General features: G+C 45.9%; 1 protein-coding gene across 5 annotated transcripts in view; it reads right to left on the reverse strand.

Moving 5' to 3' along the window:
* Positions 1-25098, reverse strand: part of IGSF3 (immunoglobulin superfamily member 3) — a 98716-nt gene that overhangs the window by 41947 nt on the left and 31671 nt on the right. For all 5 annotated transcript variants that reach the window (XM_060090349.1, XM_060090350.1, XM_060090347.1 and 2 more), the window contains exon 3: positions 2138-2515. In XM_060090349.1, coding sequence (XP_059946332.1) covers positions 2138-2515 — 378 coding nt within the window. The remainder of the gene's footprint in view (positions 1-2137; positions 2516-25098) is intronic.

A 25098-nucleotide genomic window follows, 5' to 3' on the forward strand; every position in this document is an offset into this window, starting at 1 on the left:
AGAAAAGACAGTCTCTTCAATAAGTGGTTCTGGGAAAACTGGACAGCTACATGTAAAAGAATGAAATTAGAACACTTCCTAACAACATACACAAAGATAAATTGAAAATGGATTAGAGACCTAAATGTAAGGTCAGACACTATAAAACTCTCAGAGGAAAACATAGGAGGAATACTCTTTGACATAAATCACAGCAGGATCTTTTTTGATCCACCTCCTAGAGTAATGGAAATAAAAATAAACAAATGGGACCTAATGAAACTTAGAAGCTTTTGCAAAGCAAAGGAAACTACAAACAAGACAAAAAGACAACCCTCAGAATGGGAGAAAATGTTTGCAAATGAATCATTGGACAAAGGATTAATCCCCAAAATATATAAACAGCTCATGCAGCTCAATATTTAAAAAACAGACAACCCAATCTAAAAATGGGCAGAAGACTTAAATAGACATTCCTCCAAAGAAGACATACAGATGGCCAAGAAGCACATGAAAAGCTGCTCAACATCACTAATATTAGGGAAATGCAAATCCAAACTACAATGAGGTATCACCTCACACCAGTTAGAATGGGCATCCTCAGAAAATCTACGAACAGTAAATGCTGGAGAGGGTGTGGAGAAAAGAGAACCCTCTTGCACTGTTGGTGGGAATGTAAATTGATACAGCCACTATGGAGAACAGTATGGAGGTTCCTTAAAGAACTAAAAATAGAATTATCATATGACCCAGCAATCCCACTACTGGGCATATACCCAGAGAAAACCATAATTCAAAAAGACACATGCACCCCAATGTTCATTGCAGCACTATTTACAATAGCCAGGTCATGGAAGCAACCTAAATGCCCATCGACAGATGAATGAATAAAAAAGATGTGGTTGATATATACAATGGAATATTACCCAGCCATAAAAAGAAACGAAACTGGGTCATTTGTAGAGATGTGGATGGATCTAGAGACTGTCATACAGAGTGAAGTAAGTCAGAAAGAGAAAAACAAATTTCGTATATTAACGCATATATGTGGAACCTAGAAAAATGGTACAGATGAACCAGTATGCAGGGCAGAAATAGAGACACAGATGTAGAGAACAAACGTATGGACACCAAGCGGGGAAAGTGGCAGGAGGCGTGGTGGTGGTGGTGTGATGAATTGGGAGATTAGGATTGACATGTATACACTAATACGTATAAAATAGGTAACTAATAAGAACCTGCTGTATAAAAAATAAATTAAATTAAATTAAAAAAAAACAAAGGCCCAACGTTTCTAGAGTTTTGGCCTCTCTTCCAGCTGATGTCACCTGCTTAGTGTTCCTCATCAGTTCTTCAGCTTATCAACCACAAATGTCCTTGCCTTATATTTTTATATCCCCTTTCACCAGCTCGAGGGTCAGTTAACCTTCTCTGAAATTCTTAACATCTGCATTAGATCTTCTTTAAGTTTTAGCTTCAGCCTACTATTTACAAGTGAACACACAAACTTGGTTCACTTATGCTACCTGTTGACCTCTAAAATATTTGGGGAGCTTTGGATTCTCCTTTTAAAGTCAAATAAAACTGCGCTATAAAAGAAGTGACTCAGTGTTATGGATTGAATGTTTATGTTCCCCCCCCAAATTCCTGTGTTGAAACCTAATTCCCAGTGTGATGGTATCTGGAGATGAGGCTTTGGGGAGGTGATTAGGTCATGAGGGTGAAGCCCTCATGAATGGGATTAGTGCCCCCCACCTTTTTTTTTTTGGCTGCACTACACTGCATGCGGGGTCCTAGTTCCCAGAGCAGGGACTGAACCCGTGCCCGCTGCAGTGGAAGCCTAGAGTCTTAACCACTGGACCTCCAGGAAAGTCCCTGGTATTATTGCCCTTATAAATGGACCCCAGACAGCTTTCTCCTTCCCTTTCTGCCATGTAAGGAGACAACAAGAAATCAGTACTCTGCAACCCTGAAGAGGGCTCTCACCAGTACTAACCATGCTGGCACCCTGATCTAGGACTTCCAGCCTCCAAAACTGGGAAATAAATGCTTGTTGTTTAAGCACCCAGTCCAGTCTATGATAGTTTATGATAGCAGCTCACACTGACTATGACACTCAGGCAGGACAGCAGCCATGTGAACACAGTTATCTCCTTACCCACGAGGTTCATCTTGGCACTGTAACTCCCGAAGTATCGCTCGTCGGTGTTGGGCGTGTGGCATTCATACTCCCCAGCATCCCGGGCCTGGAGATCGGTGATGTGCAATAATGCCGAGTTCCCCTGGACCCTCTCCACGTAGATCTTCCCGCTGCGGACACGCTGGGTATAGATGGCGTAAGGGAAGGAAGAGTCCATGGTGCTGACAATCTGGACCTCGCGCTCAGGGGCAGAGGGCAGGTAAATGGACCACTGGAAATTCTGCTCAGAAGGCCCCTGGTAGCCACTGACGTTGCACCAGATGGTGATGTGGGAGCCCTCTGTGCGGTACAAGGGTCCTTCCTGGACGGCGACTTGCCGCTGTGCTGACACTACCCCTGTGGGGGAGACACACACAACAGGCTCACTTACTTCTCAGACCAAAATGCAAAGCAGGCAGCAATGTTCAAAGGTTTTGTTATTCGTGTGACATGGTAATAATATAAGTAGCTTACTGGCCCTTTCTGAGGCGCTCTTTGATTTATAAATATTAATTAAAACACTGTGGTAAAGCACTGTCTCTAATTTGCATATATGGGATTTGATCATGCAAGGAGATGGTTCTGTTACTTATTCAATGGCTGACTCTTGGGAATTTCATTTAGTCCCTCTGTCATTTATGTGGCAGTTTTATATCTATTTATTAATGCCCTTTATAAAGTTTTTTAATAAAATGAGGAGGAAAAGTTGAATCCTTGGCACAAACTCAGAGGAAAACAAATAAAAGCAATTTCCTTGCAATCTGGCTGAAACTAAATAAATGCTCCTTTCTTGATTAGAGGGCTGGTAGGAGGGAGTCCTGGGGCCCTTTCTTTGGTGCTGCACCCTTACTTGCAAGAGGTAGCTACTCCCGTGACACCATGTAGAGCATTCGTTACACCCTCTTCCTTCCATATGCGGAGGCAAAGCTGAGCTCCTGCAGGCCGCTCTTCTGAGTACACATGAACAGGAATGGGAAGGGCTGATGCACATCCCTGACGCCCAGATGCCCACACACCGCCGATGGGGGCAACTGACGGTGCCCCCCGTAACAAGGAAGTCAGGCTGCTCTGGAGACTGAGCTCTGATTCACCACCGGCTGCCCCACCTCCTGGCTGGGATATACGTCTCCGCCTGGCCTCTGCCTGCCTTCTCTGTGTTCTTAACATGGTCTCCCCTCGCAGACTCAGGGGCAGGAAATATAGTGAGTTTGCGTCCTCATTCCATGCCAGCACAACTGATACTGCCTGAGCCACTGAGAAGGTGGGAGGGGGACACACCCCTGTGGCCTTCCCCTTGACAGCAGTGGGGGCACAGCACTGTGACAGAAAGAGCAGGGGAGGGCTAGTCACAGCTTTGCCAGGAACTGGAGCTGGCTGTGCCATCTTGGACAAGCTGCTTTTCCTCTCTTGTACCTTGATCTCTTCATCCACAAAATGATTTCTAAGAAGGCTTTGGAGTGGACTAGCACGTGTGCCAATGCTGGCTTTGTCACTTATTAGATTAGTTGTGACCTTGGATAAGTTACTTAACCACTCCAAGCTTCAGTTTTCTCATCTGTAAGATGGGGATAATCATGTGTGCCTCATAGAGTTATCAAAAGACTGAATTAGATAACATATATAAAGCCCCTAGCATGGGACCTAGCCCATAATTAGTCCTTAAGAAAGAGCTGCTAGCTAGGGCCTCTCCGGGCTGGAATATTCTGTGGCTCTGGATCCAGAGAGGACAGGATTTGGGCCAGTGATCCCTCAAGGACATGCCAATGGCCTCTTGACGATGACACCATTTGTGGGGTCACCCACCTCCACCCACAGCTGCAGCCCACTCCCACTCCCATGAAAGCTTCTCCCACTCTCCCTCCAAAAGGCAATCACAGCTGCCCCAGCTTAAACTTATCTGAAATGGATCCAGCTGGGGAACAGCCGGGACAGCTCAAATCCTAGCAGGATGCAGCTCAAAGCCCAGCCCAGGGGATGCTTGAGCCTCAAAGCAAGCTGATCTAATCCAAAACAGACGCTACAAGGAAAGGCCTGTGGCTTATAAACTTTTATTCATGCACAATCTTTTCTCCCAAACAAAATCTTACATGGAACCCCACCTTGGCTTAAGCAGCAGAAGCAAGGAAAGTGAAAAGGGGGGTGGGGGAGAGGTGGCAAATCAACAGATGGAAGTGGTACGTGAATTTACGTGATACATTCTGGTTGACAGCATTCACAACTATATTGAAGGTCATGGAGAAGACAGCTCATTAGTTATTATTTTCAGTATGTTAAAATTTAGTGTGTAACATTTTTACTATGTGTCCTACAACAATTTAAAAATATATATATATGTATATAATGACACTTGAACCAAATGTTTGCAGTACTCCAGAAATGCAGAACTTTGAAAACAATGTAACTACATTCATAACTTTTAGGTCTCCCTGCATTTCAATGTTCTATGACAAAACAGCCACAACCACGCCCCACCCGCTGCAAAGAAGGCTGGAAGCAGGTCAGGACCAGCCAGCATCTTTGTTAGGACACTACTTCTCAACCTTAGACCCACACTGGAATCACCTGGAGAGCTTTAAAAAATAACAGGGCCCGGGCCCCACCCCATGTAACTGGTCTGGTGTGCAGAAGCCTGGGCATTAGGAGTTTTAAAAACTCTAACGCAGAGCAGTGTCGAGAGGTCTTTATCTACAGAGTGCCAGCCAGGTGCCCAAATTAAAGACCAGATCCTGATTTAAGACTCTCAATAGCTTTGAGCTCCTCCCTTTGCTGATTTGGGTCAAGAAAGTTTTATTCTCCTCTAGTGAACGGGCAGAAGAAAGCAGCTGAGGCCGATCAGATTCTGGCTATGATGATGCAATACTGAGCTCACCTAGAGTGCATTCTATTTACAGACCTTACAAAAGCACTAGATCGGGGGATCATACACATTATTCCCCTGAAAGGTAAACAGTGTTAAGTGGCCTGAATGAGCCAGGGCATCAGGGTCAAAACAACTTGTCTGAGTCGGGGAAGCCGGTTATAAACAGTCCTGACAAATAAATAAATAAATAGATACTAGATTGTACTTTAACCATACACAGTCAGCTGCACCTGCTTATTAAATATCTTCTGAATTCCCTTCCGACCCCACAAAGGGCCTCTGACCCTTGAAAATAATGCTGCTCTTAGGAAGTGGACCTTAACATAGAAATAGAAATTAACTTTCTCTTCTCAGCAGTTTAATTCCCATTCTATACTCCACCTTCCCCATTTCCTTCTCCTGGCACTGCCCCTGCTGTCCGGATCTCCTTTTCCTAGATGCTGCTACCTTCAAAAAGACAGAGCCCCGGGCTTCCCTGGTGGCGCAGTGGTTGAGAGTCCACCTGCCGATGCTGGGGACGTGGGTTCGTGCCCCGGTCCAGGAGGATCCCACATGCCGCGGAGCAGCTGAGCCTGTGAGCCATGGCCGCTGGGCCTGTGAGTCCAGAGCCTGTGCTCCGCAATGGGAGAGGCCACAACAGTGAGAGGCCCGCGTATCGCAAAGAAAGAAAAAAAATTTTTAAAGACAGAGCCCCGACCCTGGCCAAGACATCTCCTGACCCCACTGTCCCTTCCATCTTCCCTCTCAGCCTACAATAGAAGGTTCCTCTGGGCAGGGATCAAAAATAACATTTTTTACTTTAGACATTTCTGTACTCTTTGTTTTGCAATAAGTAAGTATCACTTCTCTAAATTAAAATGATCCAAGTATTATATATAACTGTATAAAAAGGACTAGACACAAAAGACATAAAAAGAGTGGGAGACAAAAATAGGAACAAAAAAAAGGGCAACAAAAAATAGTAATGAATATGGTAGATATTAATCCAACTACATCAATAATCACTTTGAATGTCAATGGTCTAAATGTACCAATTAAAAGACAGAGATTGTCAGAGTGGATTAAAAACACTACCCAACTATATCTTGTCTACAAGAAACCCACTTTAAACATAAAGACAAAAAGATTAAAAGTAAATGAATAGAGAAAAATATACCATGTTAACACTAATCAAAAGAGCTGGAGTGGCTATATTAATTTTAGACAGACTTCAAAGTAAGGAAAATTATCAGGAATGAAGAAGGACATTACATAATGATTAAAGGAGTCAATTCTCCAAGAAGACATAACAGGTCTTACTGCATATGCACATAACAACAGAGCATCAAACTACATGAGGCAAAAACTGATAGAACTGCAAGGAAAAAAAGATGAATCCACTAGCATAGTTGATGATGTCAACACCTCTCTCTCAGAAATGGACAGAATCATCAAGCAGTAAATCCATAAGGACATAGTTGAACTCAACAACACCTTCAATGAACTGGATACAACAGACATCTACAGACTATTTCATCCAACGACAGTAGCATACACATTCTTCTCATGCTCACATGGAACATTCACCAACACAGACCACATTCTGGGCCATAAAATACCCCTTAACAAATTTTAGGAAATAGAAATCATATAATATCTGCTGGTAGACCAAAATGGAATTAAACTAGAAATCAATAATAGATAACTGGAAAATATCAAAATATGTGGAGATTAAACAACACACCTCTAAATAACACACGGGTCACAGAAAAAAGTCTCAAGAGAAATTAAAAAAAATATTTTTAAACTATCAATAAATGAAAATTAAAATATGACTTAGCAAAAGCTATGATATGCAGGGAAAGCAGTGCTTAGAGGAAAATTTATAGCACTGAATTAGAAAAGAATAAAAATCTTAAGTCAATAATTGAAGTTTCTACCTTAGGAAATTAGGAAAGGAGGAGTAAAGTAAATCCAAAGTAAGCAGAAAAAATAAGAATTAGGGTAGAAATCAATGAAATTAAAAACAGAAAATCAACAGAGAAAGTCAATGAAATCAAAAGCTGGTTTTTTGAAAATATCAATAAAACCAATAAGCCTCTAGCCAAGTTAACAAAGAAAAAAAGAGGGTACAAGTTATTAATATCCAAAATGAAAGAGAGGAAATTATAAGATTCTATGGAAATTAAAAGAATAATAAAGGAATCCTATGAACAACTGTATGATCACAAATTTGATAACCTAGATGAAATGGACCAATTCCTTGAAATATACAATCTGCAAAAACTCACACAAGAAGCAAAGATGATCTGAATAGGTCTATACCTATTAAAGACACTGAATCAATAATTAATAACTGTCCAAAACAGAAAGCACCAGGCCCAGATGGAGTCACTGGTGAATTCTACCAAACATTTAAGGAAGAAATTATACCAATTCTCTACAATCTCTTTCATAGGATGGGAAACAGAGGGTATATCCCCTCCTAACTCATTCTATCAGGCCAGCGTTACCCTAATACCAAAATCATCAAAGGTATTATAAGAAAACTACAGACAAATATTTCTCATGAACATAGGTGCAAAAATTCTCAACAAAATATTAGCAAATCGAATCCAAAAAATATAAAAGGAATTATATACCAGAACCAAATGAGATTCATCCCAGGTGCAGTTGTTCAACATTCAAAAATCAATCAATGTATTATAACATATCACATCAAACTAAAAAAGAAAAACCACATGGTTATATCAACAGATGCAGAAAAAGTATTTGACAAAATTCAACACCAATTCATTAAGAAAACTCACAGTAAACTAGGAACAGAATGGAACTTTCGCAACTTGATAAAGACTACCTACAAAAAACCTATAGCTAACATCACACTTAATGGTGAGAAACTCAAAGCTTTCCCACTAAGATCAGGAACAATGCAAAGATGTCCCTTCTCACCATTCCTTTTCAATAAGGCAAGAAAAAGACTTAAAAGGTATACATATTGGGAAGGAAGACATAAAACTGTCTTTGTTTGCAGGTGACATGATTGTCTATGTAAAAATGAAAAAGTTTTTATTGACAAAAAAACTCCTGAACTAAGAGATTACAGCACGATTGCAGGATACCAGAGGTTAATATACAAAAGTCAACTGCTTTCCTATATACCAATAATGAATAAATAGAATCTAAAAGTAAAAGCACAATACCATTTACATTAGCATCATAAATATAGTCAACTGATCTCTGACACAGGTCAAAGGAAAAACAATGAAGTAAAGATAGTCTCTTCAACAAATGGTGTTCAAACTACTAGACACATAAAAAAATGAATCTAGATACAACCTTACACTCTTCACAAAAATTAACTCAAAATAGATCACAGACCTAATTGTAAAATGCAAAACTATAAAACTCCTAAAAGTGGACTTCCCTGGTGGCGCAGTGGTTAAGAACCCGCCTGCCAATTCAGAGGACACGGGTTCAAGCCCTGTTCCGGGAAGATCCCACATGCCGCAGAGCAACTAAGCCCATGCGCCACAACTACTGAGCCTGCGCTCTGGAGCCCGCGAGCCACAACTACTGAACCCGCATGCCTAGAGCCCGTGCTCTGCAACAAGAGAAACCACCGCAATCAGAAGCCCGTGCACCACAACGAAGAGTGGCCCCCACTCGCTGCAACTAGAGAAAGCCCGCGTGCAGCAACGAAGACCCAGTGCAGCCATAAATAAATAAATTAATTTAAAACTCCTAAAAGATAACATAGGAGAAAACCCAGATGACCTTGGGCATGGTGATGTCCTTTCAGCCACAATACCAAAGGCATTATCCATGAAAGCAATAAATGATAAGTTGGCCTTCATTAAAATATAAAACATCTGCTCTGCAAAAGCCAATATCAAGAGAATTAGAAGACAAGCCACAGACTGGGAGAAAATATTTGTAAAAGACACATTTGATAATGAACTGTACTGTAAAACATAAAATGGACTCCTAAAACATAAAGAAAAAAAAAACAACCTGATTAAAAGATGGGCCAAAGACCTTAACAGACACCTCACCAAAAAAGATATACAGATGGCAAGTAAGGATGCTCCTTACTTGAAAGGATGCTCCATATCATACATCATCAGGGAAATGCAAATTAAAGCAAAAATGAGATACTACTACACACCTAGTAGAATGACCAAAATTTGGAATGCTGACAACACCAAATGCTGGTGAGGATGCAGAGCAACAGGAATGCTCATTCACTGCTGGTCGACATGTTAGGGGAAGCACTGACTGAAGCCGCCCACCCTGGCCAGGCAAAGACAGTAACAATTTGCATGAGTTATTTTACAACAGGAGATCTGGTAAGGAACACAGAACTAACAAGCCACCAACAACCGGAAGAATTCGGGAAAGGTCAAAAGGAGAGAGAAGACGCCAGTCCACATGTCCTGCCAACCTCCCAGAATCCTCCCCGCTGGAATCCATCTTGGCTGAGTTACATGCATGCCACCAGGAAGGACCCTGAGTCAGAATGATTGGCCAGAGACAACCCAGAAACTAACCCCATCACCATAAAACCCGAGACAGCGAGTCACGTGGCAGAGCAGTCCTCCTGGGTTCCCTTTCCCTCCTGCCCTCCACCCGGGCGCCCCTTCCCAGTAAAGTCTCCTGCTTTGTCAGCACGTGTGTCTCCTCGGACAATTCATTTCCGAGTGTTAGACGAGAGCCCGCTCTCGGGCCCTGGAAGGGGTCCCCCTTCCTGCAACAGAAATGCAAAATGGTACTGATGCTCTGGAGGACAGTCTTGTGGTATCTTGTAAAAGTAATCATATTCCTACCATACAATTCAGCAATTGCACTCCTTGGTATTTACACAAAGGAATTGAAAACTTCTGTCTACACAAACACCTACGCATGGATATTTACAGCAGCGCTCTTCATATCTGCCAAAACTTGGAAGCAAATGAGATGTCCTTCAGGAGGTGAATGGATAAATAAACTATGATACATCCGGACAATGGAATATTATTCAGCAGTAAAAAGAAATGGGCTATCAAGCCATGAAAAGACACGGAGGAACTTGAAAATACATATTATTAAGTGAAAGAAGCCGTTCAGAAAATGCTACACACTGTATGATTCCAAGTAAATGACATTCTGAAAAAAGCAAAACTATGGAGACCAATCAGTCTCCATAAAGGTCAGTGGTTGTGGAGGGCAGGGATATGAATAGGGAGAGCACGAAGTATTTTTAGGGCAGTGAAAATACTCTGTATGATACTATCAATACAATGATGGATATATGTCATTCATTATACATTTGTCCAAACCCACAGAATATATAACACCAAGAGTGAACCCTGAGGTAAACTATGGACTTTGGGTGATTATGATGTTTTAATACAGTGCTCGCTTCGGCAGCACATATACTAAAAACCCTAAATGACAGGATTAGAACTTCTAGGTCAATGTGCTGGGAGTGTGGTACACCTGGAGAGGGCCTGGAAGCTACTCCCCCATACCTTGCCCTATGCACTGAATACAGCTGACCTGTGTGACCAAAAGGAAATGCAGAAATGATGGAGTGTGACTTCCAAAGCTAGGTCATAAAAAGACACTGGGGTTTTCGCCGTGCTCTCTGGGATCACATACCCTGAGGAAAGCCTAATGCCATGTCATGAGGACATCAAAGCAGCCCTGTGACCAGGTCCACGTGAAGCCTAGTGCCAACAACCAGCATATAACTAAGCTTCCTTGGAGCTACTTCCTCCAGCCCTGGCCAAGCCTTCAGACGACTGCAGCCCCAAATGACATCTTGACCGCACCCCCCTGGGAGCCCCAGAGTCAGAGCTTCACGGTTAAGATGCTCCTGAATTCCTGATCCACAGAAACTGTGAGAGATAATAAATGTTAACTGTTGTTTTTTTGGTTTGGTTTTGGGTTTTTTTGTTTTGTTTTGCTTTAAGAATTATACTCACAATTGCAGTAACTACTGGTTTAGCAGAACACAGTTTCTCCAATCAAGATTTTTATTTTAGGACAATTTTTATTTTAAGAGCAGTTTTACGTTTGCAATAAAATTGAGAAGAATTTACTGTTCTTTTAGTCTTAAGTGTTGGAGTAATTTGTTTTGTACCAATATGTGTCTAATATAGACACCTGTGGGTCCTAAGATTGAATGAAAAATTACATTACATGCACTTGTGTGTGTTCTTCTAGAAAAAGAGTCCATAAACTTCAAAAGATAAAGATATTCAAGACCCAGAAAAAAAGATTAAGAATCATTGCTTTAGACAATAAATGGTCAGTGGGAAAGGCTACATCCTTTTAGATTAGTTTTGGCAGTCTCTAATCCATAAACACATGATATCACTTAACTAGTTTTTCAAGCTATTGCTTGTCCAAGTTTGCTCCCACTTTTGCCTTCATGCTGAGTCCTAGACAACCTGGCTAGAGGCACTGTGATTCAGGAGTTAGTGAGCAGGGAGGTGTGGCTGCGCCTGTGAAAGCCAGCTTCCCATGCATTTTTGGAACATACCTGGGCTCAGGGACACACATCTCTAAGCACGGAATCCAATTTCTGAGTTCAAGATGCATAAGTGAGCATGTCAAAGTGTCAGAAGGATCTAGCTCACCATTCCACATCTCCTGTTCCAGTTGTGACCTCTATAATCCTCAGAGCTCAAACAGCACACAGTTGTTACAAATTCTGCATGTGCCTCGGCCACACTAGTATATTTTTTAATCTGTAAAATGGGAATAATGTAAATGCACTATATATCAATCTCAGAGGTAATCCTAGAGATCAAATAATACTGTGAAAGTCACCAAATGAAAATTTTAAAATTTCATCTTGTTTCTACCAACATGAGATACTAATCCAAAAACAGGAAAAATCTTTGTTAAGTACAAAAGCATTAAAGAGAAGATTAATGTTTGAATTTCAGTTAAAAATGCAAAACTGCACACACAGTAAATTTATGTTAAAAAAAAATACTGTACCTAGAAAAGTAACCAAACAAAACATTAATGGGGCTTCCCTGGTGGCGCAGTGGTTGAGAGTCCGCCTGCCGATGCAGGGGACACGGGTTCGTGCCCCGGTCTGGGAAGATCCCACATGCCGTGGAGCGGCTGGGCCCGTGAGCCGTGGCCGCTGAGCCTGCATGTCTGGAGCCTGCGCTCTGCAATGGGAGAGGCCACGACAGTGAGAGGCCCGCGTCCCGCAAAAAAAAAAAAAAAAAAAAAAAATGCCAAACAGACCAGCCATGGTGTGGAAACCAGGCCACCTAATGGCCTCACAGAACGGAAATGCTCCCGAGAGAGCAGTCAGGAAGGCCACTCCAGTGACAAGGCTGGGGATTCTCACGTTTTAGCCTTCAGCCAAGGGAGGACAAGAAGGGGCATGAGCTAAAGTGAATCCTCACTTGATCCCTTTCTGGGTCAGGGGACAGACAGACACAGAGCTTGGTCCTTACCACCAAGAGCCAGCAGTTGCTGGGCCCCAATCAGGGACAGTAAGTTATGTGTATTAATATGTCAACGAAGCCAGGCTGGAGACACCCACACTATGGAAAATACCTCAACAAGGAAGGCCCCGTTAGGTCAATGTCACTGCCTTCCAGGGGCAGCCTGACCAAGGTCCACACACACAGGGGAGCCACAGAGCCAGGACAGCTCATGGCTCAGATTCCCCAGACCACAAGCACAAAGACCTGCACCCAGGTCTTTACTTCCATCAAAAACATCCCTTGAAATAGCCATCAACACTCACGTGATATGTGCAGTGGCACAACACAGCAGCAGACCTGAAGGATGGAGCTAATTCTGGAAGCTTCTCCCTCTCTGACCTCTCACAGCACAGGCAGGAGCTGGAGACCCTGGCTGGTCACTTAACCTCTCTGTGACTCAGCATCCTTATCTGTAAAGTAATATAATCTTCACAGTATTGTTGAAGGATTAAATGAGCTTAAAACCCTTAGGACCTGGCCCACCATAAGTGCTCAATATGCATTAAGCCAGCAACTGTAGTTGTAGCAGTAGTTGTAAGTGATATTAGCTCTAGCTGTGGAATTAATCTCTCCCACACACCAACCATGGCAGTTTGTATTTTCCGAACATGGCAGTAACAATATCTCCTGTCCCACGTGCTCCTCTGCATTGTGACCAAGAGATGGAGTTTATACCCCTCCCTTTGAATCTGGGCAGGTTTGTGACATGGTGTGACTTTCAAGGCTCGGCCATAAAAAGCAATGCGGTTTCCACTCTGCAACTTGATGCCACCATGGAAGAAGTCCTGAGGCTGCCATGTTGTGAGGGAGTCCAAGACATGGAGAGGGTGCTCCAGTCCACAGCCCCAGTAGAGCTTGCAATCAGTAGCCAGCCAAGGGCAGGAACCAGCCTTCATTGAGCTGTGAGCCGCCTCCCAGCCTTGGGATCCTCTAAGCTGAGGCCGCCAATATCGTAGAGCAGAGAGAAGCCACCCCTGCCAGTGCCTGCCCAAATTTCCAACCCACAGATTCTATGAGCCTAATAAAATGGTTATTTTAAATCACTGAGTTGTGAAACAATTTGTTACACAACAAATGTAACTAGAACATGTGTTATACTTTCAGCCAACATTTTTTGAATACCTATTATATGAAGGGGACCAGCACAGAAACCATGAAGGAGAGATGAATAAGACGTAGGGTTTTTTTTGGGTTTTTTGGGTTTTTTTGTTTGTTTGTTTTTGTGGTACGCGGGCCTCTCACTGTTGTGGCCTCTCCCATTGCAGAGCACAGGCTCTGGACGCGCAGGCTCAGCGGCCATGGCTCACGGGCCCAGCTGCTCTGCGGCATGTGGGATCTTCCCAGACCGGGGCACGAACCCGTGTCCCCTGCATCGGCAGGCGGACTCTCAACCACTGCACCACCAGGGAAGCCCAATAAGACGTAGTTTTATCCTAAGTTGACAATCCCCAAAGAAATACTCATAACTAATTAATACTATACAACAGGATGTGATAGCAGTGAGGTGCAAAGTGCAAGGTTAAGACCTCTCAAAAGGAGAAAGTAAGGACAAATAGGCTTCACAGAGGTAGTAACATCTGAACTGGGTCTTGAAGGAAGCAAGGTGAGGTACATGCCATATGAAAACATTGTACTATGTCCCAGGATTAGCAAGAAGTTTGCCAAGGTCTCTTTTGTCACGTGACTGGAGGGCACATCAGTGCCAGGTGGGAAAGGGCACTGAAAGGCATGCAAATAAAATCAAACTCCTCCTCTGGGACCAGGGCAGCTGAGAAGAGGCAAGCAGGAGACAGATCAGATTTGTGTTTCTGAATCATCACTCAAGTGGCAGGTGGAGGACAGAGTAGAGGGCAAGACTGGAAGCAGGGAGACCAAATTAACAGTCCGGTGAGACAAGATGAGGGCCTGACCTGGTTTTAAGTTCAAGGACAAAAATATCACTCATTTAATCCTCCATTCTTTTTTTAGTTTAAATCTCCAGTGGTACCTAAAAGAGGTGTTCTAGAGACAATGATGAATAAATGTTAAATTATTGATGCTACTTCTAAGGTGTGAATACCAGCTCCAGAACCAGCAAAGAGGGCTGCAAACAAATGAATCACTTCGTCCCAAACTGGCTTTGATCTCCATGATGTCCGCTGAGTCACTAGGTGCCTCACCATCCCAGGACGTTTAGCTACCAAGACCCTGGGCTGGGTCCCTGCTTCTGAGCTGTTGTCTAATTCATTCATTACTAGATGTTGAAGCTGCCACCTTAGAGGACTGCTAAACTATGACTTCAAAAGTTTTTTAAACATTCTAATACTTACTTGATTTAGACAAAAATTTTAAAAATTTTTAGTTAAAATATTACAAGCTTTTAATCTCTTCTGACTACTAGCTCTAATCCTGCTTCCCCCTCCTTTCCCCAGAGATTGGTACAGGTAAGACTTAGGGATAGATCACTCCTGACTTAAAAAAGGAAAAAAAAAAAATATATATATATATATATATATAGTAAATATATATATATATATATATATATATATATAAAGCCATTGAAAATATACACTATTGATCAGCATTTTATTTTATTTTTTTATTTTTTTGCTGTATGCAGGCCTCTCACTGCTGTGGCCTCTCCCGTTGTGGAGCACAGGCTCCGGACGTGCAGGCTCAGTGGCCATGGCTCACGGGCCCAGCCGCTCTGCGGCATGTGGGATCTTCCAGGACCAGGGCACGAACCTGTGTCCCCTGCATCGGCAGGTGGACTCTCAACCACTGTGCCACCAGTGAAGCCCGATCAGCATTTTTTTAACGTAAACATCATCCTTTCATACAGAAATGTTCCTTAGTTTTCCTCCTCAACATTTTTGAGATTGAATATAATTCTGGGTCTTTCCTTTTATACAGCTGTATAGTATTCCATAACAGGACTACACCACATTTTATTTATTCCCATATTGGTGGATATTTAGGTTTACTTTTTTCTTTTTTTCGGGGGTGGGGGCTATAACAAACAAGCCCTTCTTTTTTCACATGCCTTCAATTTCTTGTTCTTTTCTCACCTGAATTTATGAAATCCTCCAGCTCTCCTGTCCTTCACTATTTAAACCATAGGGAAGACCTGGGCACTTCCAGGATGTCCATGGCTCTTTTCATCCCATGACGTGCTTGGCACGAGGACCAACCCAAAGACCACACCTCCCTGCTCTTCCACCTCAGCCCCTCCTCTCCTATCACTCACCTCTTGCCACTACTCTCCACTCCTTTCCCTGAAAAGGCAGGGATAACACTCCAGAGTCCTACCCACCCCATAATATTCCTCACCCGTATTCCCCCTCACCCCCTACCTAGGAATGGCATGGAAGCAACATCTGGAAGGACAGGCAGCCAAGGGGGAGTCCTGCAGCCCTGCCAACCATGCCCATGGCTATGAGATAGACCCTTCTCCCAGCTCCACCAGGACTCAAGGCAGCAAATCCAATGGAAGATGATCATACTTGAATATAAGCACCAGTATTTGCCTTCTGTTTTCCAGAGGGGAAAAACATTAAAAGATAGAGTCACATTACTTGCCTGTAAATGCTCTCGCTGTAGTTACCCTAGATCTACTGACCACTGTTTCCTTCCATCCGGTCTCAAAGACAACACAAGTGGGCTGAGTGTCAGGCTGAGTCTTTTTAGTAAGAAGGTGGCCTCATGGCACAGCAGTCCCTGCCAAGTCCAGGGGCCTAGGAACCACAAGCTTACCGTGAGTTCTAGTAAAAGGACCATCACTCAGAACCAGCAAATGCCTTGGTCCTTCTCACAAGCATACATTTCAGGACTGTTGCCACTGCTGCTCGTTTAGGCTGCATTTCTGGACCTAGGATGTCTCGGTTGCTCCAGATTCTGAGCCAGATCAAGAGGTGCCTGCTGGGCTTTACAACAGTCTCTTTACTGTCTGCCCACCCTCCCGGCACACGGGGCAGAACAACTCCTCTGCGGCTGCCCTCACACTCAGCCGTCCTGTTCTTCCTCCTGGAAGCTGGCCAGTCCCATCAGGAAGAGGACCACTGAGCCCAGGTCCTTCCTGAACAATCTCAAAGGGCTTCTCTGGGCAGCATAAGGATGCCGGCTCGCCGGGGCAGCAGAAGGAAGCAGAAGACCTTCCGGGGCTTCCCCAGTGACATCAGGAATAAGACCTGACGTGAAGGGGTCCTTGACACATGCCCCCTGCTTCTGCCTCTCAGCACCCAAGCCTCAGAGACACAGAGCTAGAAAGTGGAGGCTGCCTCGCTGCCAAGGGCGCCCAGGTCTGAACGGGTAGTCTGCAGGGGGCCTCACAGCAGTTTCCCACTACAGGTGCAGCCCCTCCAGCTGCGACCCAGTAAGCCTCCTTGTGAAAAACACAAATGCTCTTCTCAACTCCATCCAAGGCCCCTGCCCAGAGCCTTCTCCTCTGGTCCCCCGGCCGTGCTGTGACTCTCACGGCTGGAGTCACTAGACAACGACCAACTGTGTCTCTCTCTGTGCGTCCCTGGCCAGAGCTCAGCACTGGGCTTATGACGGACTTCAGTAAACATTATTAATGGATGGGTGAATGAGCTCGATGACTCCAGCAGGGCACTGGCTCCAAGTGCTCACTTCCCTGAGGTGAGGAAAAGCCCTCAACACTCGCATTTGGTTCCAGAGGTTCCCGGCCAGCTTCCTGTGGGAAAGGACAGGTGGCTCTGGGAGCTGGGGGCTGGCTGCACAGGACAGTAAGGGCAGCAGCTGGGCGGGCAGCAGAGATGACCATTCTCCTAGACCACAACCATCTCCAACACATGTGGGCTGTCCTGTTGGATGGTGACCAGATAATCCCAGGAAGCTGAGCCCATTCAACTAGCTCAAGTGTGTGTTGGGGAGGAGGGTGCAGAAGGGGGTACAACTCAGAGTAGAGGTTCAGAGCAACCCGAGAGTACAACCACAGCGCAGCTAAGCCTTGGAAGGCCCAGAACTGGAAAACCTGCATGACCTAGGCCCCCTCCCCACAGACAGCTCCACTCCACTCTTCAGGGATGTGCTTCCTGCCCTTGGCCTCAGTCTCTGGGCTCCAAAATCGCAGCCTACACGTGCCTACTGTTGCCGCTGCACTCACCTGCAGCTCCCCGCTCCGTCTCTTGGTGCAAATTACCCAGACAGCAAGCTCAATGGTTGAGCAACTCTTAACCAGCCCTCCCAAGCTGTGGACTTGGGGGCCAATTAGGATGCACACTTCACCCCACCCAGGTCCAGCCAGACTTGACCAGCTGGGCATCTGTACTCCATGACCTGGCATACAACCACTTAGGGCAGCAGGGACCACCCAAGGAGGGGGCCACTTTGCTTTGAGTGTGGGCGGCCAGTAATAAACTACCAACGTCTACACTCAACTAAAACTTAAGAGTCAAGTGCACTGACACGGTTTCTGGAGATTTTCCCTAGCAATCTGTGGCCCTTCTTCCTCTCTCAGCTTTGACTTTCCTTGTTGGTGGTTCAGTCTCTTGCTCTTTGCCCTCCTCTGTGGGCAGCTCTGGGGTTGCATCTTTTTTTCCCAATTCAATTAGAGGAACATGCTTCGAGCATGACTGTGAACAGGTGATAGGCAGTGGGCCCTGCCTGTTCTTACTGGGGGGCACAGGCACGGAAGACAGAACCACAGTGGCAGATATTAACTCTGCAGCAGCCTCGAGCAGAGAACTGAGGAGGAGGAGTCTGGACACAGTATTGGAATGTGGAGGGCTGTGCTGGCAGAGAGTACAGGAACCTTCCAGAGGGAGGTAGAAGAACGAGCAACACACCCCTGGGGCATCCCCAGAGCAAGGAGAGGTCCGCCGGGAGACTTGGTTACATAAATTACAGCACTTCCCCGTGCGGTGAAATACTATGCAGCCATTACAAATCACAGAGAAAAACATTGATGAACACCAACACTGCTGAAAGCGCATTACTAAGTTAAAGAAGGAAAAGGCTCTAAAAGGGTTTGAACGTCTTTTTTGTTTCTTTTTTTAAAAGGAATTTTGCCTTTTCTTTTTTAAAATTTTATTTATTTATTTATTTACTTTTGGCTGTGTTGGCTTTTCGTTTCTGTGCGAGGGCTTTCTCTAGTTGTGGCAAGTGGGGGCCACTCCTCATCGCGGTGCGCGGGCCTCTCCCTGTCGCCGCCTCTCTTGTTGTGGAGCACAGGCTCCAGATGCGCAGGCTCAGTAGTTGTGGCTCACGGGGCTAGTTGCTCCGCGGCATGTGGGATCTTCCCAGACCAGGGCTCGAACCCGTGTCCCCTGCATTGGCAGGTGGATTCTCAACCACTGCACCACCAGGGAAGCCCTGAACGTGTTTTTGTGAAGAACCCCCCCTCACACCCACACCCACACACATGGGTGGGGAAAGTTCTGAGAGAACACACAAGAGAATGCTAAAAGGCAGTAAGGTAACAAGTGACTGTTTTCTTTGCACTTAGTGTTTTCCAACCATTGTGCACTCTGCGTGGATTACTCCTGCAACGAGGACAAATGGTCCCGTCATTTCTTAGACCACCTTCCTCCTCACCGCCCCCCAGGAAGGAGTCAAGAGGGGTGAACACTCTGGTACAGATGAGTCAGAGGTTGCATAAGTGGCGGAGGGGGTTGATGTGAAATAGGGAAGGGGCTGAGAGAGGAACTGATGCCAAAACGAGCTGGGGCCAGGCTGGCCGAGTGGCCCAGCAAGTGTGTGACGCGTCACGTGTTTAATCAGTTGCCTTCTATTTGAGCTACCTACTGCTCAAGGACCTGGTTGAACAGGTTTCACCTCATCTCCATTCTTTCAAAGCTGTTTGGTCATTTCCCTAAAACTCCTTTTTTTCCAAGTTATTAAACTTTCAATTCCAGGTTGATCTCTCTACCACATCTCCCCTGCTTCTTCCAACTGGATGCCTCTGCACGGCATTAACAGATACCATGAGCCTTGATGAAAATCATCCTTCCAGGATACAACAAAGAAGGCACCTGAGTGACAGATGGTTGGAGAAATCCTGAGAAAGCAGAAGTCCAGGCATTAACAGGCAGGCTGCCACTGATTTACACAGGGCCCAGGACACGACAGCCCACACAGGGCCGTCTCTCAATCCCTACTGACAGCCAAGCGGGCGCACCGTCCAAGGCCCTGGAGAAACTTGGACAAACAGGATTTGGGTTCTGAACGTTTGCTGAGGCCTCCACAAAGTGAGGAGGGTTCACACGCCTTTGCCCCCTGGTGGCAAACCCAGCCCTCCTGCTGTAAGGCACCCCCAGGCACACACACACACTCCCCGAAATAGGGCAAGATGAGAAGCCCTCTCTGAGAGGAGACAGAAGCACAAGGTAGTGATGAGACTCATCACCCCGAAATTGAGACTTCCTCCCCAGCTGTCAGCTGAAGTGGGCAATAAGGACCGAGTCCCTGCTCGGCTCCAGACACTCGCCAAATCTGCACCACACTAGCCTTTTCCCAGGTGTCTTCTCAGTTTAACTTCACAGCCATCTCGTAAGAAAAGTGTACTGTCCCCATTTCACAGATGAGATGAGCAAACTGAGGCTCAGAGAAATTCAGTGTCCTAGTAGATGCAGAGCCAGCACCACAACCCACAATCTCTGACTCCGAGCTCCTTTCTCATCCATCCTACAAATACTGGTGGTGCTCTTCTTTGCCAGGCGTTGTGCAGACCCAAATCCCCACAGTCTAGGAGGGGGAGATAGATGTGTAAATGGAGGCTGCAACGTGCTTGTGGTGCGGTCAAGGACGCTTGGAGGACATGGGCAAGGGTCCCCTCTAACCAGGGGAAGTCAGGAAAAGGCTTCAGAGAAGGAGCTTCCTTGAGCCAAGTTTTAATTGAGAGGAGTGGGCATGCGTGCTGGGTGATGGCAGGAGGACATATCGCAGGATCTCAGCACAGAGCAACCTGAGTGTGCGCAGAGCTACAGGAGAGAGCCAGAGGGGCCAGAGTGCTGTAGCGGTTTGCCATTGACAGGTGAGGGGAAAACTGAGGGGTAAAGGACGACCAAGAGGAAGCAGTAGAAAGGGGCAGATCAGGGTGTGGCTTGGATGCCACGTGAAAGAAGCTTCGGCCCATGGACCACAGGCAATGGGGAGCCACTGAGGGGTGTGAATAAGGGAAAATCTACCTATCTATCTATCTATCTATCTATCTATCTTCTGAATCAGGTCTCGGGAAGATAGTTCTGGCAGGAATGTTGGGAAAGGGGCCCCAGCAGAAGGCTCCGGCAGTGATCCAGATGAGAGGTGCTGAGGCCCCAACTACAGCAGAGCACAGGGGGTGGAGGGGGTGTGGTCTGGCAGGAGAGATGCTAAGGAAATGACATCAGGAGTCAAGAGCGCATGGGGGTGTCTTGGGAGCTGTCAAGAACCCCCAAATCTTAGGCAACTGGGGTGGGGGAGGGGGGCGTGCAGAATGGAAACAGAAGAGGGGTAGGCTTAGGGGGAAGTGGATGATGTCATCATTGGACTGAGAATTGATTCCCTGGGCCCATCCAGCTCTCTAGACCACCACATCACGTGCAGCCAGAAATCATCTCCTCCAGCTAGCCCTTGGCAGGACAGAGGGAGCAGAGAACAGTCACACAACTGATGGATAGCAAGCATTCAGACAAGAGGGGCCTCATAGGCCATAATAAACCATCGATCCATTTGAGAAAGTTGCCAGAAGACTGTTCATTTCCAAGCTGCTCCCAAATACTTGGCATTCAGTCCTCCAAGTCTCCATCAGTTGCAGACCCCACAGCTCCCAAATGGGTATTGTCACCACAAAGGTCAAGACACAGCAGAAGTCAACAAGGGCAGAGCCCATCCCTGGAAAGCAATCAAGGACTCCAGACTCACGCGACCTAACCGAGGAAGGCTTGATTGAGGAAAGAGAGGAAAGACAACCAAGATGTTCAAAACAGAAAATGATCCCAGTGATGAGGGCTCTGATGATATTGCTGTGGTTATCGCTTGGCTAGAGCTGCACCTTGAAAATTCCAGACAACGATGACCATCCCCAAAGGTCTCCAGCCCACCTAGTGCTGAGAACTGGAATTATCAGTTGCCTTTTGTGTTGGCCAGATGAGATGTGGAGCCGGTGTGGGGCTGTCAGCATCTCTCAGCACAGCAGACTGTCATCACATGGTGACACATCCTTCAGGATTGAAACAGCATCTCCAAAACCACTTTCAAGACCACTGTGGAATAACTAACCACATGCTGAGTGAGGAACTCGGAGGTGGGAAGGAGAGCAAACCCGGAAGGCAACGAATGGGCACGTGGACGCTGAAGGATTAGTTTTTAATCCTGCCCCGCAATCCTTTTTCAGCCATATATTTCTGTCTCTCCAAAGTTAGGAAAGACTTTTAAAAAATCCATGCTCCAAGGGGGGGAAAGAGAGATTGTACTCATTAACTCAGAGCTGCCCTTGTCCAACAGGATTAACTCACCAGACCTGCAGTGCCAAGAGAACAGGCCCCAGGGCATGGGGGGGGGCACTTTTGGGGGGCAAAGGAGCTGCTGTTTAAATGCTTTTTACAGAACCTCCAGCCAAATCCAGAAAAATAAAGGGCTGCAGTGAGGAACAGGTGAGGCAACAGATAGAAAGGGGCTTTGAAAAAGTTCTAACTCCCTATGGGTAGGGACCGTGACATTAGCGTGTTTACAGAGTACTTGATTCACTTGCCAAGGCAAAATTCCAGAAGTATGAGGCCCTGGGACTGGAGTGGAGCATTTCTTCACTGCAGCTATCCCTGACAGCTCATTGTAAAGTAATGAATTTTGTGGACACGCAGAGAGAAAAAATAGACTCGAATGCTACGGATCGATGCTGTGCACTGCAGACACAGCCTCAGGTTTCTAGGAGCTGCATTAGGGTCTTGGGCAGAGTTCAGCTGCAATCTGTTCCCCTGAAAGCCAGCTAAGGAGAAGTCAGCCCCAGGCCTGGACACAGCACCAAACATCCCCACACTCGAATCATCTAGAATATCCCGGGTTCAAGCATTCCTGTCCAGAGCTGGGCCAGGTACTTCCACCGCCGGCTCCAGGGAACTGGGAGGTCTCAGCAGGTCACCATCCATCCCAGGAAGTTTAGCAGAGTTAGTTTGGGGTTTTTTGTTTCTTTTCTTTGGCGGGGGGGAGGGGCTTTAGACAATATTTTAGTTTCCTGTCTAGTGCTGAATTCCCTATATGCAAAAAAAAAAAAAAAAAACCTTTTTAAAAAAACATTTTAAACCCAAACAAAAAAAACACAAAAGGGAAAACACCTAGACAAGCCTTAAAGTCCCTTTTCAGATTGTGTGATTTTGTGATACCAAAATTCAGAGCCCCAGGACTCCCCTAATTATATATATTTTCCTCTTTCAGGAAATTTTACATGTAAATGATAGAATGAAACCAAATATCAGAATCACCATCTTGGGAGTAAAAGAACACTTAGAAACCATACAAAGTAGAAATGAAGAACCACCATGAAAGGAATCTGACCTGAATTAAGAAGCAACATTTAAAATTACAGGTTCAGAAAAGGTTGAACAGAATCCAGGGCTGAAGTCAGCCCTGAGCCTGCAGGCCCTGCCTTCCTGCGAAGATGGGTAGAATCTGGTCTGCAGAGGAGGTGCCAGCTAGGGAAGTGCCTCCACCCCCATCCCATCCCACCCCACCCCACCCCACCCTACTCTATGCTGTGGAGGCTGAAATGGAGGCCAGAGAGCAGGAGCCCACAGTCAGCATCACAGCAGCAACACAGAGAGAGAATTCTTTTTGAAGGAAACATGTGAAACTGAGACCACCAGTGACCTCTGGGGGGATGGGGTGAGAAGCGGACAATCTGCAGTCTACCTCCTAAGCTATCCTTTTTAATTGCATTACCTATTCAAAAATAAATGAATAAAATACATGGCATGCCAAAACAAAATAGGAAAGCAATAAAAAAGACAAAGATAGTTTAAAACTTCTCCTAATGAAATGTTATTTCAAAATCTAAGGGGGAGGCTTCCCTGGTGGCACAGTGGTTGAGAGTCCGCCTGCCGATCCAGGCGACACGGGTTCGTGCCCCGGTCTGGGAAGATCCCACATGCCGCGGAGCGGCTGGGCCCCTGAGCCAAGGCCGCTGAGCCTGCGCGTCCGGAGCCTGTGCTCCGCAACGGGAGAGGCCACAACAGTGAGAGGCCCGCGTACCGCAAAAAAAAAAAAAAAAAAATCTAAGGGGAAAATGGGGCTAGGGGAGGCGGATGCAGAGGGCTCAAGCTAGTGAAGAAAACAACTTGATAAACAAGAGCCATTGTCCTGGCCAAACCCACCACTCTCCGGTCCTCACTGTTCACATCTGCCTCGGAACTCCCACAGCAAGCCCAGCTCTGCGCCCAGAACACCTGGTTCTCCTCCTCCATCCCCACCCACATCTCCTCAGTAATTGGTTATGTCCCCTCCTGCCTCCTGCCCAGAGACTCAGGTTGCCCACCAAACCACAGGACGTGCCCTCCACTCTCCTCTGCTGTAATCATACCATTAGGGAGTTCACCTGTTCATACGAGCTCCCCACCTGAGCCCAGGTGTATTTCCCAAAGTTGCCTGTAACGCGATCTCCCATCCCGCCAGCTCTGCCTACGTGACTTTGACACTGTTCCCACCAAGAAAAGGGATCTGTGTTTCTTCCCCTTGAAGCTGGGTGGGCTCATGACTGTGAGAGTAGAGACCCTCTGTGACTTCAATTGGAGCTCTGCGAGCCACATGAGCAGCCGGACTGCTCTGAGCGCCCCATGCTGAGGAACCCAAGTCAGTGCCCAGGAGTGACCCCGTGAAGACAATTAGATGGTGGCCCTGCTGTTCCAGCTCGCCAGTGGCCCAGCCCCAGCATGAAAGACACTGAGACACAGCCACCAGCCAAACCCTTCCCAGAATCCTGAGCTACAGAGAATTCCTGAAAGACAATAAAATAATTTTTAAGACACAGATTTGGGATGATTGCTTACAAAGCATTAATTAATTAATTAATTTATTTATTTATTTATGAACCTGCCTCTAAACAGCAGAATCCCAAAGCCCCATCTCAAACTCACCTTAGGTTCCCACTTCTTACTGGTTTTAAGGCACTGAGCTTGACAAAGCCCTCGAGTCGCCAGCTCCAGAAATTTGTTTAAATAAATTCATTGTGTCTGCCCATAATGCCTATTCCTCCAAAACTGTCCCGCTGACGTCTACCTTACTCGGTTCTCTTCCTGGAATAGAGGAGTCCATGGTCTCCTCCTCTCCTTGGTTAATTTCACGCCCACTCATGCAACTGTCCCTAAACTCTGCGTATTCAAAGAACTCCACCCGGATCCTTTCTTGCCTTCCTGCGCTCACATCTCCGTCCATTGTCCTAGGCCTCTGCGCCCAGGGCTGTGTCAGTCACCTCGCTGCCCCTCATCCTTCCCAACTCCCCACACGCAGAACAGGAAAGACTATTCTGTTTGTTTTACACCCACGATGTTTCAGAAAAGACTTGAGGCAGCTTAAGCACCAAGAATTCTCATCGTCAAACACAGGGATGACCATCCCCTTGCGGGGGCCACTGAAGTCGTATATCCCCCAGCGAACCAAGAATCAAAGAACAACATCTGGGTACGGGGTCTCTGGCC

The sequence above is a fragment of the Mesoplodon densirostris genome, chromosome 2 (assembly GCF_025265405.1).
Source record: "Mesoplodon densirostris isolate mMesDen1 chromosome 2, mMesDen1 primary haplotype, whole genome shotgun sequence".
NCBI classification, from domain to species: domain Eukaryota; kingdom Metazoa; phylum Chordata; class Mammalia; order Artiodactyla; family Ziphiidae; genus Mesoplodon; species Mesoplodon densirostris.